At 43.9% G+C, this 13,652-nt stretch overlaps 1 protein-coding gene across 6 annotated transcripts in view; it reads left to right on the top strand.

The window, feature by feature from the left end:
* Window positions 1–12,946, top strand: part of SENP1 (SUMO specific peptidase 1) — a 33,066-nt gene extending 20,120 nt beyond the window's left edge. For 3 of the 6 annotated variants that reach the window (XM_037884268.2, XM_043533088.1, XM_043533090.1), the window contains 3 exons: window positions 9,060–9,144; window positions 9,889–9,984; window positions 10,764–12,946. In XM_037884268.2, the coding sequence (XP_037740196.2) occupies window positions 9,060–9,144; window positions 9,889–9,984; window positions 10,764–10,826 (244 nt within the window). In that variant the 3' untranslated portion in view covers window positions 10,827–12,946. Of the gene's footprint in view, window positions 1–2,664; window positions 2,732–9,059; window positions 9,145–9,888; window positions 9,985–10,763 lie in introns of those variants that run through there. The other 3 variants (XM_043533087.1, XM_043533089.1, XR_006286761.1) reach the window with 2 other exon arrangements.
* Window positions 12,947–13,652: the final 706 nt, after the last annotated feature.

The following is a 13,652-nucleotide window of genomic DNA, read 5'->3' as shown; positions in this document are numbered from 1 at the left end:
CCCAGACTACACCGTTCTCTTGCCTTTATTGTGTAATTCCCAGCACAGTCAGATTGTCCCAGGATGCCTTCTTGCTTTCTCTTCGGAGATGGGTAACAGTATAAGTACTACAGATAAAAGTGATCACACACCGTTTTCTAGGCAAACCTGCTTCAGTCTTAAGGTAAAAAGCATTACAGAGAAAACCTATTAAAACACAATAAAAGAACCTACACGCATACTAGTAGATTTATCAGAGATCATCCCAACCCTCACATAGGCCTGTCAGGTGCAGTCTTTTAATACCTTCCTTAGTGGCATCCTTGTGGTTACAAGTTCATCAGAGACTCAGCTTCAAACAAGCACACTCATAACATGTTCAGTTGCTTTTTATACACTTCAGGGGTCTTTGAACAGGAGTTTCCAGGAGCAGGAAGTATGCAAAGGATCTCTTTTCCCTAGGGCATATCTTCAAAAGGTTGGCTTTGGAGTGGGAAAATTTGTATTCTCCTCACCTCAAGATATTTCCTGCAGAAGTCCACTTCTCATGTATTGTTCCAAAAAGACCTTTAGTCTTCCTCATACCTTCCAAAGATGAACACAATCTTGTCTTTCTGCTACAGAAGTTCTGTAAAATCTCACAATAGTACATAAACATTTGCATTTGTAATACAATGACCGCCAAAAACACTAATTCAGTAAGATTTAATTTAATTCACTAAACTTAATCTTAACTACATTAAATTTGCTCTGGATATTTCACGAAATTGTCAATCGATCACAATCTCTCTAAAAGAAAGAAAGCAGGACTGATTTTCAGATTAAAGAGATGGATTCTGGTCAAGAATCCAACATCTGCCTCTTTGAGAGATGGCACCTGTTGACATCTCCGGGAATGAACCCTGTGTTTCCTCTCTGGATTTTGCAAGCCTAGTGCCCATGTACTTACCGTGGCCTTGTTCATGGCAAATAGCTTGGTAACCTAGCTCCTCCATTGCAGACTGACACATTCCTCCCGCTTTCCCCCCACCCTCCAAAAACCACAAAATATATCACTCTCCCAAGAGGATCATTAAGAACCATGATGCCCTAGGTGGTGGGTGGCTTGTGTCTCGTGCTGAGCACCAGAGCTCCTGATGAAAGTCTGGGCATGTCATTTATGTCCCTAATGAAGCTCAAGGCATGAAAGTGCCTTAGCTTCTGTTACCAACCTGGACTGGGGCTAAGATATTTTTCTCTCTGACTCATGCTGAAAATCAGTTCCTGCTGTCGTGCCTGTGAGCATGACTCTTGGATATATGTGCAACCTTCAGTGCGAACAGGCTTGCCCAAAGAGTCTGGAGACTTGAAAGGAGCTTTCATTTGAAGTATCGCGAAATCCAGAAAAGAAAAGAAATGAAGAATCCAGTTTGAATCAGCCCCTGCACTTTCCCATACCAAGAAGCTGGGTCGTTAGAGCAGGGTTACAAATGCAGCAGCGTACAAAAAGGCAAAAACTTTCAAAGGTTCTCAAGTCCTATTTTCAGAAGTCTTTGAAGTGCAGAGGTCCCCAGGTCTCATTTAAAATTAGTGGGACTTAGACTCAAGCAACTTTTGAATATAGGACTCAGGCTGCTATGTCCCTTAATGTAGTTCTTATTCTAGGGTTAAATTGGTCTGGTAGCTAAATCTCTCTTTAGAGTCACAGCGCACTCAAGTGATGCGCTCCGGTATTGCAGGGGATGTGTTTTGTACTTTTTCTGAAATCCTTTCTGGTTTCTCTCTGTTTGCACCGAGTGAGTCATATTTAGAATTGGAACAGTCTGCTATAATGTAAATGTTTATGTAAATGAAATATGGACATGAAGGAGACAAGTGCAATATAAATGCCTAGCTAGGAATCCCTTTCAATATAATATTGATTGTAATTTAGCACTTTTCATCCCTTAAGATCTCCAAGTGCTTTCTGAGTTCCATATGCCAGAATCACTTCACTCACTACAAAAATAGCTCCAAGGCTTCTCTTCCATTTCTAAGCAGCTAGGCTGAGAGAGTCATAGATTCCAAGGCCAGAAGAGACCATTGTGATCATTTAGCCTGTCTTGCTGGATAGCACAGGCCAGAGAACTTCCCCAAAATAATTCCTAGAGCAGCTCTTGTAGCAAAACATCCAATCTTCATTTAAAAACTGTCATTGATGGAAAATCCACCATGACCCTGGTAAATTGTTCCAATGATTGATTAATCTCACTGTTAAAAATTTACACCTTATTTCCAGTCTGAATGAGACAAATCCGTGAGAAAGGAAGAATTATGAGGAAAAACATAAAACCTCTGAAAATGGGCTTAAAATACAGTGGTCTCAGACTTAACTGCTGTTGCGATAGCAAGAAGTCACCAACATCTGGTAAATAAGGCTACAACTGAGATGTGATCAAGTAAGTCAGGAGGTTCTGCCTAGTAGTGCATTTAGGGTTTGGGATGAGGACCCAGCTCTTTAGATCGCTAGCTGACAAAACTGTTAAGCTACCACATAGTGGCCTTAGATCTTGGCCTATTGGCTAATGGGATAGGTGGGATTTGAGATAGAGACCCAAGATTTCAGCCTATTGGCTAACAGCACGGTTGGAATCGACAGTAGCAACGTGCAATTACAGCTCATTCTATGCCCATGCCATAATTGCTTTTCCCTTTGTTTCCTTTTAGGAGGCTTTTTTGGTTGAATGCACTGGGAGGATCACACCGGGAAGAGGGGACGGAGGTCCTATTCATGGTTAGTGACCCTTTCATGCTTTCAATCTTTAGAGCTTCCTGAAGGTGGTGAGTTTTTAAATAATTTTTAGCCCCATTTTACTGATGGGAATGATTTTCAGGCATAGAGCGGTTCGGTGATTTGCTGAAGGTCACATGGCCAGGAATGAATAATGGTTCCCCAGCTTTCTATAGCTGGCTGAATGTCATGGGAGTTGTGCTCTGTGTTGCTATTTGGGGGCCTGGAGTATGTGAATGTCATGGTAGCTGTGCATTAGACCTTGCAAGCGAAGTAGGGTTGGCCTGGTCAGTATTTGGATGGGAGATCTTTCAAGAAGGTGATGCTGGTTATTCAGCTTGTTTTTTTGATTATCCTCCTTCATAAATCCAGTGCCTGGTAGCAAAGTACCCTGGGCTGTACTAGGAGGTTCTGCGTTTTGACTCGGGCTTGTACACGCTACCTCTTATGTCGGCATAACTGATGTCACTCAGGTGTGTGAATAAAGCCACACCCCGAGCGACGTAAGTTGCGCTGATATGGACAGTGTTATGTCGGCGGGAGAGCTTCTCCCACTGACATAGCTACTGCCTCTCGCGGAAGCGGTTACGATGCCAGCAGGAGAGCTCTCTCCTCTTGGCATAGAGCGTCTTCACCAGACGTGCTACAACGGCACAGCTATGCTGCTGTAACACTTCGAGTGTAGACTAGCCCCCAGATGTAAAACTAAGGTCTTTACCTCTTATGGTCATTACAAATCTCAGTATCGTTTTCTCAAGAATAGGAGTGATAAAGGGACCACTTAAAAATCAAACTTACTAAATCTTTTTACCTATGGTTATAAGTCTCACCTAAGAATGCCTAGAACTTGAAAGATTAGAGGGGAACGTTTTCCCTGGTTTTTCAGTTTTTTTTAAACCGTGTGCCTGTAGCAACACATTGTGTCATCGATTTCAATGTTTTACCTTCAGAGTCGGTCAATTTCTTCTTGTTTGTGAAGATCTTGGAGGGAAAAATATTTTAAAATTTACATTATAAATCCACAGAAATTTATGGGGGGGGGTTTAGGAGCTGAAGACTCTTAGCTATACTATTTTAAAAATACCTGACTATATCAATTTGATTTATCCCTTTTAATCCAAATGTCATGACCAAATGCAACTTGGAAAAATTAAATTTCTGCCTCCATAAATTTCCTCATGCAGTTTCAACTGGAGAGATGCATTTTCTTTCCCTCCCTAAAAACTTGTTCTGGGTTGTTGCTTATACACAGTTGTTGCCATGTGTATGTGGCTACATTCATGCAGTGGCTTGAGTGGTCCTTATATGTGCAGACTGTAAATCACCAAGGGATACTTATGGAAAACAGCATAAGAGATGGTCACTGTTAATGATAGTATGTAGTTGTTAATTCCTGTGCTGTTCTAGAAACCATAATGTAGAATTTCGTGGCATTTGTGCATTTACCCTCTCAACCCGCATTGCAGTAATATGGTTTGCAATTACTCTAGATCTAAATTTCTAGATTACGTGAGCCGCCGAATCTAGTTCTTCACTAGAGCTCATATGGTGTTTACACCTCAGCTGCATTCCCTTTACCCACTACACCTTGATCCTGCTCTTGACTCCCCAGGCCTGCCCAGAGTCTCAGGGTTCACCCACAGAGATCCAGTTGCAGAACTGAGGTCTCATTCTGAAATACATTCCAGTTGATCTCGCATGATGCATTCTTTATAAATCTGCTATTTATTGTTCTGAGTGCTTTTCTCTTTAGAGTGTGTGCAGATCAGTATTCTCTTTGGTTATGTCATTATTTTACTAGGGATTGAATTTAGATGTGCAGACTGGTAGGATTTCTTCTCTTTAAAAAAGGAATCCTGAGAGTGCTTGTATAGTGCAATGAAAGATACAAAGCACCGAAGTCTAAGAGCCAGGCAAGTTCTTGTTTTCCCTAGATCCTGACCTTTTCCCCCAGCACCATAGGATCGGGCTGCACCTATCTGCCAGTATATACCGTGGGCAGCTCAGACTTCTGCACAGGGGCTCTGCCACACTTCCAAACAGTCCCTCACAAGACTCTCTTCCTCTGGCCAGCTGTACAGGGTGGGGGCTCAGCTCTCCTTTCTTCCCGTTTACAGACTTTTTTTGAGAGTTTGGGGCTAGTTGTGAGCGATTTGCCTCCCCCCACCCACCCAACCTCTTTCCTTCTCTGGGGCCAAAACTTAGAGATTTTAAAAAATCTCCAACAAGAGAAGGCTCGTCTCCAGAACTGCACCACCTTCCAACCTCATCTCATGTATTTGACACCATCCTTTCCTCACAGCCTGGCTGAGTCAGCCAGCTGGAATAAGCGAAAGGCGAGGAGACCCCTACCTAGAAGCCGTTGTAGAGATTGCAGTCAGCCAGCAGATCCTTGCTTAGCCAAGTGAAAGGGCTTGGAGTCTAGACAGCTTATTGAGGCTTCTCCGTTTCCCCCCGTGCCAGCAGACACTGGTAGAAAATATATTGCTTGGAACAATCTAATTTCAGCTGATATCCAGGGAGCTGGACCGCCCCCACCAGACCCTATTTGCATCCAGCAAAATGCAGATTGCCTTTTCTCAAAGGAAACATACCAATGATCATCAGGAATGGACACTTCGGTGAAGGAAGGATGGACTAGCTCCCACTCTTCATTCAGGGCTGTTCCAAGTTATCTACCTGCTGTCAGCTTAGCTACTCTGCTTTCATATACTGTGCCCATCTTATGTGCCCATGAGAGAATCTGCCATCATTTCAGCATGTAGATTCAAGTAACACTTCTAGCACAACGGACATGTTTTGGGACTGCCCCAAGTCTTGTTCTTTCCACAAATGATCCTGGAAATCGGGAATAGACAACCTGACTGTTCTTATCTCTAGGAGGCTGATGACCTGGAGTCTCTCTGACCTTGACTACATTCGCCATGGATGGAGGAGCCCCATCTGTGCTGCTTGTCTTGAGGCTGATGTCCATTGGCAGGATTTGCCAGTGGGGTTTGCAAAGGAAGAATTCTGCTATTAGATGGGCTTTTCTTTTTCCTCTAGCCAGGGGATGGAATTCCTGGGTGGCTTCCTGATCTTCCTTTATGCTGAGACTGTTTCCAAGCATCTAAGAGGAATCCTTGAAGCTCTTTTAGGTGCAGCCTTGCCCATGAGGTTATCTCTGTGCAAGAGAGAAGGTAAAGTTGGATGGTGAAGCTCTGCTCCTTCACACCCATAGGAATATGGGAAAATTCTCCTACTAGTGCCACGATGGTAGAATTGACCCCTGCTCTCAAGGACTTCTTTGCAGGGTGGCCTTGAGCTAGGCCTCGGACATCCTACCATTGCACCTCATATCTTGCCATGTGTCATCAACTCTGGCTCAGGCAAGTCTGCAGTGGATCACATTTCCTTAGGCCGGCACCTCTGTCCAAACTGAAAACCAACTCTGTTTTCCTTAGCCGGGATCTTCCCACGGTGCTGCTGGCTTCTGTGTCCCATCCATTCAAACCCACGGTATTTAATCTCTGTTTCCTTTCTGTGCTTACTGATCAAAACCACCACGGCAAGAAGAATCCCTGAAATTTCTGCTTTGAGAAGATGCAAGCTCTGTGGGACCTTCCAAAGGGACAACATTTTTCTTTAGAGTTCAGAGTCCTTTGTAACCAAGTTTTTAAGCCTGCATTCCCTACCTTACAGGAAACCAGTTGGTCTGTCCAAGGTAGCTGAAGGAAAAAGCCTAGCATGTGTTAGATGGCAGAAGAGCAGTGAAAATTTACTTTAGGAGAACCAAACAGCTGAGGGGAAATATCATTTGTTCATCACCATTCAGCCTTAACTCCTGGGCTTGGTGGAGCTTCGGAATCCTCCCAGGCCAGGCAGAGCTCTGCATCACCATGGCTTGCACAGCTTCCGATAAACCGATTCCAGAATGGATCGGAGCCCTGTCAACCCACCCCAGCATCCTGAGCAGAAAGTGCCTTAACTACTACTGAGGAAACCAACAGCAAAGCTGGCCCCTGCTCATCCGTCAGCACCTGCAGCAGCCTCCTTCAGCAGGAAGGTGCTCCCAGGAGCAGTCCCAAAATACTAATATTTAGGGGAGGGGGAAATTGCATTCTTTGAACATTCTTCTTTCTCCCACCCTGCCAGTGTTTCCATACCCTAGTTGCTTGGGGCTGGGGATGAGGTCAAGGTCCAGGTCCAGAACTGAAAATCTGATTTTTTTCCCTTTTTAGGAGTGACCTCATCCACAGTCCACCCCACCAAGATTAGTTCTTTGGGTGATTTTTGCGATGGCCTCTTTGGAGTCCATGCCTACAGCCTGCATAAAAGGTTTATAATCTACTGATAAGACATTTAGGGTTTCAATGCAGCATGGAAGCACTCACCTGGAGAGGGATTGTTTTGAGGTGTGGCCTTCAAAGAGAGGCCTGAGTCCTCTCTGGAGGAGAGAAACAGCCCAAATGTCTGACAGGGGCAGAAGTCCTTTCCAGAAAAGAAATAACTAGGCAACAGATTTTTCATTATTTCACTGGTACCACACTTGCCCTTTTCCAGTCCTCCGGCACCTGCTGTGATCTCAGTGATGGCTCAGAAGTGAGGGCCAACTTGTGAATAAATTCACGAGCCTATTCCTTGGCAACCCTAGGCCTCATTTAATCTGGGCTTGCTCTCTTGAATGGATTGTTTTCCTATTTTCCCTTACATTTTGTGTCTTCAAGATAGAAGTCTTTAAGGAATTTCCCTGCGGTCAGATTGGCAGGGACCTGGGGGAGGGGGTGTTGCATGCTTCAAAGCATGGGGCATGGTTTACCTGTGATCCTTTGGGGATATCTCACCTAATCAATCCTTGCCATTGCAGGGGCCTTGGGCATCGATGGCACCTCAGTCTCTCCTAGTCTCTGTATGTGGTACACAACTTAGTGTCCTGAGGACTGAAACGCTTTGGTCTAACTCAAGATTTTGGGCTTAATGTAGGAGTATTGGGTGAAAATTAATAGCCTGTGATATACAGAAGGTCAGGATAGTAGATCTGATGGTCCCTTTGGTCCTTAAACTCTGAAAATATTATTTCTCATGTTGTAGACAGATTTTATAGAGCAATTTTATAGCTTGGCCTCTCTAGACTTCTGTATAGGAGTTGTCCTGACTTATTAATGCATCATCTTCGTTGCCAGTATTCCTTTCCTCCCAATGGATTTGTAAAAGCCCTGTCTGTTCCCTTTTGGTTAGCAGTAGCTCATTCTGCTGCCCTGATTCCACCACTGCTTTAGCTAGTATAGCGGGTGTATTCTTGTTGGATTCTCTCCTCTTTTTTTCTGGTGCAAACTCATTTTTTCCCTGTACATCTTTGGAGTTACTTTGGCTACTTCTTGTTTTTTCGCATTCTCTTGATGGCTTTTGTGGTCTGATGCACTTTAATTTTGGTGTTTTCAGATGTCCCATTTTCCCACTGCTGGACTGAGTGTGATTTGCTCACTACATTTAATTCCCCAAAGATGCTTCCTTGAAATCTAATATCCTTGAGTCTTTGCATTGCGCGCACCCCCCCACCCCCCCGCATTACTACATTGCATTCAAATAACTCCTGGCCACTAGTTCTAAGCTTTCCTATTACACACACACACACACACACACACACACACACTCTGTCGGTCCCTCCATATTGGTAAGAAAAAGATCAAACGTTATATCAATGACAGAATGGAACCCTGGGTGAAGAGATCTTGGAAAAAAGATTGCCAAGTTTTAGAACTGATGTTAGCAAGTTACATAGTGTCCTTCAAAGTTTAGCATCCAGGTTACTATTTTAACATCTACATACCTGCAACAAATTGCTCTTGTCCACATTCGCTGAGGACAGCACATTAAAGTGGGAGGAGATGATGAATGAGGACAGCAGAATGTGAGAGGCAACAAACTACAGGAAGCTCTAGATACAGGAGAAGTGAGTTCAGTCTCCAAACCTAAAGCTCATTTTGAAGGAGCCTTTCCAGCCAAGCCAGTAGCTATTTTGGCTCTTCCATATCATGAGTCGCCCCTTAATTAATCAGGAGATTTCTGCTGACGTGTTTGTGGCTTTGACCCTTGGCTCAGTGGATATTTTTGGGATGAGTTTCAGAGCTCTGCTCAGTCCTACTTTAGATTGCCTAGAACTTTAAAATTCTGTGTTAAAAAGCAAGAACTGCCAAGGGTGAGAGAGGAAAATATTAAATTTCCGAAGCCCAGTTCTCAGAATTAATTGGAGATGGAAGTTTTAGATAAACTGTGAATTAAAAATTGATGTTTGTTTGTTTGTTTGTTTGTTTCCTGTCTAAGCACATTCTCTGTCCCCTGTTTCCTGCAGGCAATACTTAAAACAGGAAAGTCTTGACAAAAAACGGAAAGAATTTGATGCTAACGGCTGGTTGTTGCTCAGCAAGAAAAGTCAGGTGCGTTGGTCTCGCGCAGTTGGAGCCCACAGTGGGGACCTGAGAGAGCTGCACAGATGGTATCGTGGCCTAGTCGGTCCCCGTTGTTAATCTGTCACTTGGCAGTTGTGCATGGGAAAGCTGCTCTTCTCCAAGATGAGTCAGCAGCAGCCCCAAGGGGATCCACTCTCACATCTCATGTGTGCTCTGTGCATAGCACTTCCATCCCACCAGGGAAGAAGGATGGCTGTGTGGTTAAGGCAGTGGAATGGGAGTTAGAAGGACCCAGGTTCTGTTCCTGGCTCTGCTTCAGCCTTTTTATGTGGCCTAAAGCAAGTCACTGCTCTCTCTGCCTCCATTTCCCATCTGTAAAATGAGGCTAATCCTCCCTGCTTCTCTACAGGGGTGTTGTAAAGACAAGTTCACGAATGACTGAGGTCCTCAGACCCTAGGGTGCCTAGATAGGCACGACTACCTGGAGTCCATGATGCACCATCAGTCTCCTCATTTCAGTTGCTTCCCAGGGTGGGTCGCTCCTCACTTTGTTTTTTTCATCTCCATTTGACCAGGCAACTATTGGCCCATCTGTTTCAAAGCTTCATTTTGCCCCAATGCCCTAAATCTCAAGAACATGGAGACACCCTGGGGTTTTCTTACCCGCTTCATTGCTCGTGGCCCTTTATCTGTGGAGCGTTTGCTAAAGTTGAGGGGAGGTTTTGGTCTCCTCTAAATCTAGAGGCTCAGGGCTTGTTTTTACCGTTAAAGGAAATCCCTCAACAAATGAATGGCAGCGACTGTGGAATGTTTGCCTGCAAATATGCTGACTGCATTACCAAAGACAGACCGATCAATTTCACTCAGGTAAGCTGGGCACTGACATGTCGGGGTGCGCTGTGGGACTAACGCAGGATCCCATTGGCAGCGGGTTGGCTCACACGGAACGATGATAGGACGGTCAATAATGATGTTGCCAATTGACACTAAATGTCTTTATTTTCCAGATCTTCTGCTCCTTTCTCAGTTGTCAATGTCTTCTAATAGTTTTCCACACTTAGCACAATCATTCATTAGGTCCCTTAACACCCCAGGATCCGTAGGACTGGATGACACATTTGTATATCTTCAGATTTTGTTTTCCCCTTCATCAATATCTATTTTAGAGGGTCCCCCTTACTAGCTGTGCTGTTCTCTTTACATGGGGGAAAAGTTCATTCTTGTGCAAAGGGCAAGGTGTGTGCATCACTTAAGTCCTCAGAGTAGGCCTTACTCCATTTGCACAGAGGATTTCTACTGGCCATACAAATTTGTGCCACCAAAAGCACCCCCACCCTCCCCAGTGTAAACACTCTTTTGTACCTTTTAAGTGGTTAATAGTAGATTGGCTTGAAAAGAACATAATGATCATGGTTTCATCTCCGCTCACACGCAGTGAAAAGAATTAAGGTTGAGATTTTCACAGTAGCTTAAGGGAGTTAGGTGCTCAAATCCCACTGAATTTCAATTCAGGCACTTGGTTACATTTCATGGGGAACAGGCACATGTGTAATTAATGCGCATTCTGTGGCGATCGGGTGTAGAAACCATCTATTAGGAAAAGGGGCATTAATGTGGGTGTCTTTTTCTCTCTCCCTTCCCTCAAGCAACACATGCCCTACTTCCGCAAGCGGATGGCCTGGGAGATCCTCCATCGCAAGCTGTTATGATGACACTGTGCCAAAAGCTGGATCCTTGAGAGATTCTGTCAAAAGCATCCAGACTCGCCCCTCTCAGCAATCTCCACTCCAGCAGACATGGGACTTGCACTGGTTTCCAATCAAAGAAATCTTAAATGACTCAGTATGAGTTTTTATGAACTCTGCTCATGGACCAGTGCATGATGGGAACTGTCAGAAGCACACTCGCCTTGGGTTTTTTTTTGTATTTTGAAACCTATTTTTACAATCCAGTGGACAACTTTGGACATTCAAGGAATTTATTTTCTGCTTCTAGAATCTCTCGCTGTCAGTTCCACAGAGCTGATTGCTTTACACTTTCAGGTGTCTAGATTTCAGGGAAGGGGAAAGCAATTACATGGGTTTCAGCATTCCCTCTGTGAGCAGAAGAACCTAACTCTTAAACTTCGTGGTGGGTGGGGTGGGATTTTATGTAATGGGAATACTTGGGGATGGAAGCTTTGTGGGCTGTTAGGTACCGGCACATAGGAAGCAGCTGCTCTGTTGTTTGCCAGCAAATGGGTATGCTTGCAGCTGGTAGAAACTGGACAGGAAAATGGTCAGAAATGGTGATTCTAACAAGGACTCATTGGTCCTTTGTATCTATTCTGCGAGTGACTCTTCTGCTCTTTTTCAAAGCCAGCATCTTTTCCCCCTAATGGCAAGCTCAGCCGACGGTCCCCTGAAATCAACGCCTACCTATCAGTCGTGCCCATGGTGCCTGAGACAGAATAGGACATGGCGCTTGCTTCTTGTAGAGCTGACAGGAAAACGACAAGCATGGGGTAGTTTCTTTTGCGAGCAAATTTTTAAGCAGCCAGGAGTGAGATGATCCATGGGGCTGGATTTGCTTGGATCAGGTGCCACTTCTACAGCATCATTTTTCTGACCAAGGAAAATAAGTCTCCCAGTTTTTAACATAAAGTGTTGTTTATGGAATTCAGGTACACGTACAACTTCTTGTAGTTTAGGACAAGCGTACTGAGTATGATTAATTGTTTCTTATATTTATATTTGACAAGTGTTTCCCAGAGCAACGAAGAACAAACAATTTAATACGTATCTTGTTCTGCAGCTGTCTTCTTGCTTCCTTGATTTTTAAAGTCCTACCAAGAGACAATGGATTTGATTCTCGCCATTCACCTTCATTCAGGGCATGCATTTACAGCTGAGCAGTGTGGGTGTGAAACACCCCGTATCTGAACTCTTCCCCCCACTGCTTGGTAACATTTTGCCTAGGTATAAATGATGACACAAGGTGCGAGGCCGTGGTGTTGGATCCAGGCTCTGGATCGAGGTTAAAGCGTGCTTCCAGAGGCATCATTTTTAGGTACATTCAGGCTGAGATTTTCAAAGGAACCTAAGGGAATTAGGCACCAAAATCCCATTGATGTTCAGTGAGGAATTAGAAATAAAATTTTTAGAAGCACTTAAGCCTGTTGAAAGTCAATGGGATTTAGGCATTTAAGTCATTTTAGGTATCATTTCTGAAAACTTTTCCCTGGGTGTTTGACTCCCTTATCATTTGAAAATCCCAGCCTTTGTTTTTGCTGATGCATTCAGCTGTCTAATTTATTTTGAAGCCTGATGTTTTTGTTTTTTGGGGGGTGGTGGGGGTCAGGGTGTGTGTGTGTGGAGGGGATGTTTGACTACAATTTCCCAAACAACCAAGCCTAGTTTCTCCAATTTATGTATCTTTTTAATTATCAAGTAAAGAATTCAATAATGTGCTTTTGTATTTTGTCTCCAAATAGGGAGTATTTTTTACATTTTTTTCTGTACCCGTATAAGCAGTAGTTTTGTACAAAATGTCCCCACAACTAGGTTGTGTTCTTCATAGACTGGTTTGTAACTTCCTTTGTCTGTGTGTGTTTTATACCAAGCTCATTTAGTACCTTTTTTATCTTTTACTGCAAGTAAAGATCTGAAACCTGAAACTGTATTTTTTGTAATGTTACATTGTTAAACTGTCTGTAAAAGTGTCTATCCTAATAACCGAGGGACTCCAACATTGTTTCTCTAACAAACTGTTCATATAGAGGGATGGCAAATTTACTTAATACATTTTTTTTTTTGTATTTTGAAATAAATATCACTTTCAATAAGCTGTCCACACTGACTAGTTTTAGTTTTTCCCCACAGTCGTTTCTTTACCTGGGGCCCTAAGAGGAAAGACGCATTTCATGATGAAAGATGCTTTTGGAGGATTCCCAGCTTCTGGCTTGAAGGTTCTTTCCTTTTCAGACATTTGAAATGATTGTCTCTGGTTCAGCTGGTTTGTACGAGCTGTCTGTGGACCTGCTCCCATCTGTGGCACATCCGCATTATTATGGTATCATGTAAACTCTGCTGTTTTGCCTGCGGTACACCGCCTGTGTGGGTTGTACTTTAAGATGCTGTGGACCTGATTCTCAGTGACCTCATTCCTGCATTTAAGCCACCCAATCCAGAGACTATGAAGGTTCCTGCCTCGTGTGTACCCACCTTCCTTCCCAGTGTAACTTAGAGCAGCCTCAAGGTTGCTCGAATTTAAGTTTGGCTTCCCATGGTCCCTTGGAAGCAGGGGAAAAGCTGCAGTGCACTCTGGCTGTCCCCCCTTCCAGGGGTTGGGAGCAAGGCTCATCTTACACCAGTTCTGCACTCGCTAGGGGAGGTCCATACACAGGGTATAGTCTTAAAGGCCATTTCTACTCCCCTTTAAAGCCCTTTTAAGGCCTCTTTAACCTGCTCTCACAGTATAATGTAACAATCAGGTGTCCTGCCAGGGGTGCAAGGTGGAGACGTAAACAGCTGATGCCAAGTAATGTCATTAACTCC

Source organism: Chelonia mydas, chromosome 20 (genome assembly GCF_015237465.2).
Source record: "Chelonia mydas isolate rCheMyd1 chromosome 20, rCheMyd1.pri.v2, whole genome shotgun sequence".
Taxonomy (NCBI): Eukaryota; Metazoa; Chordata; order Testudines; family Cheloniidae; genus Chelonia; species Chelonia mydas.
Note: the sequence above shows the minus strand (reverse complement) of the source record. Positions and strands in the feature narration are given on the sequence as shown.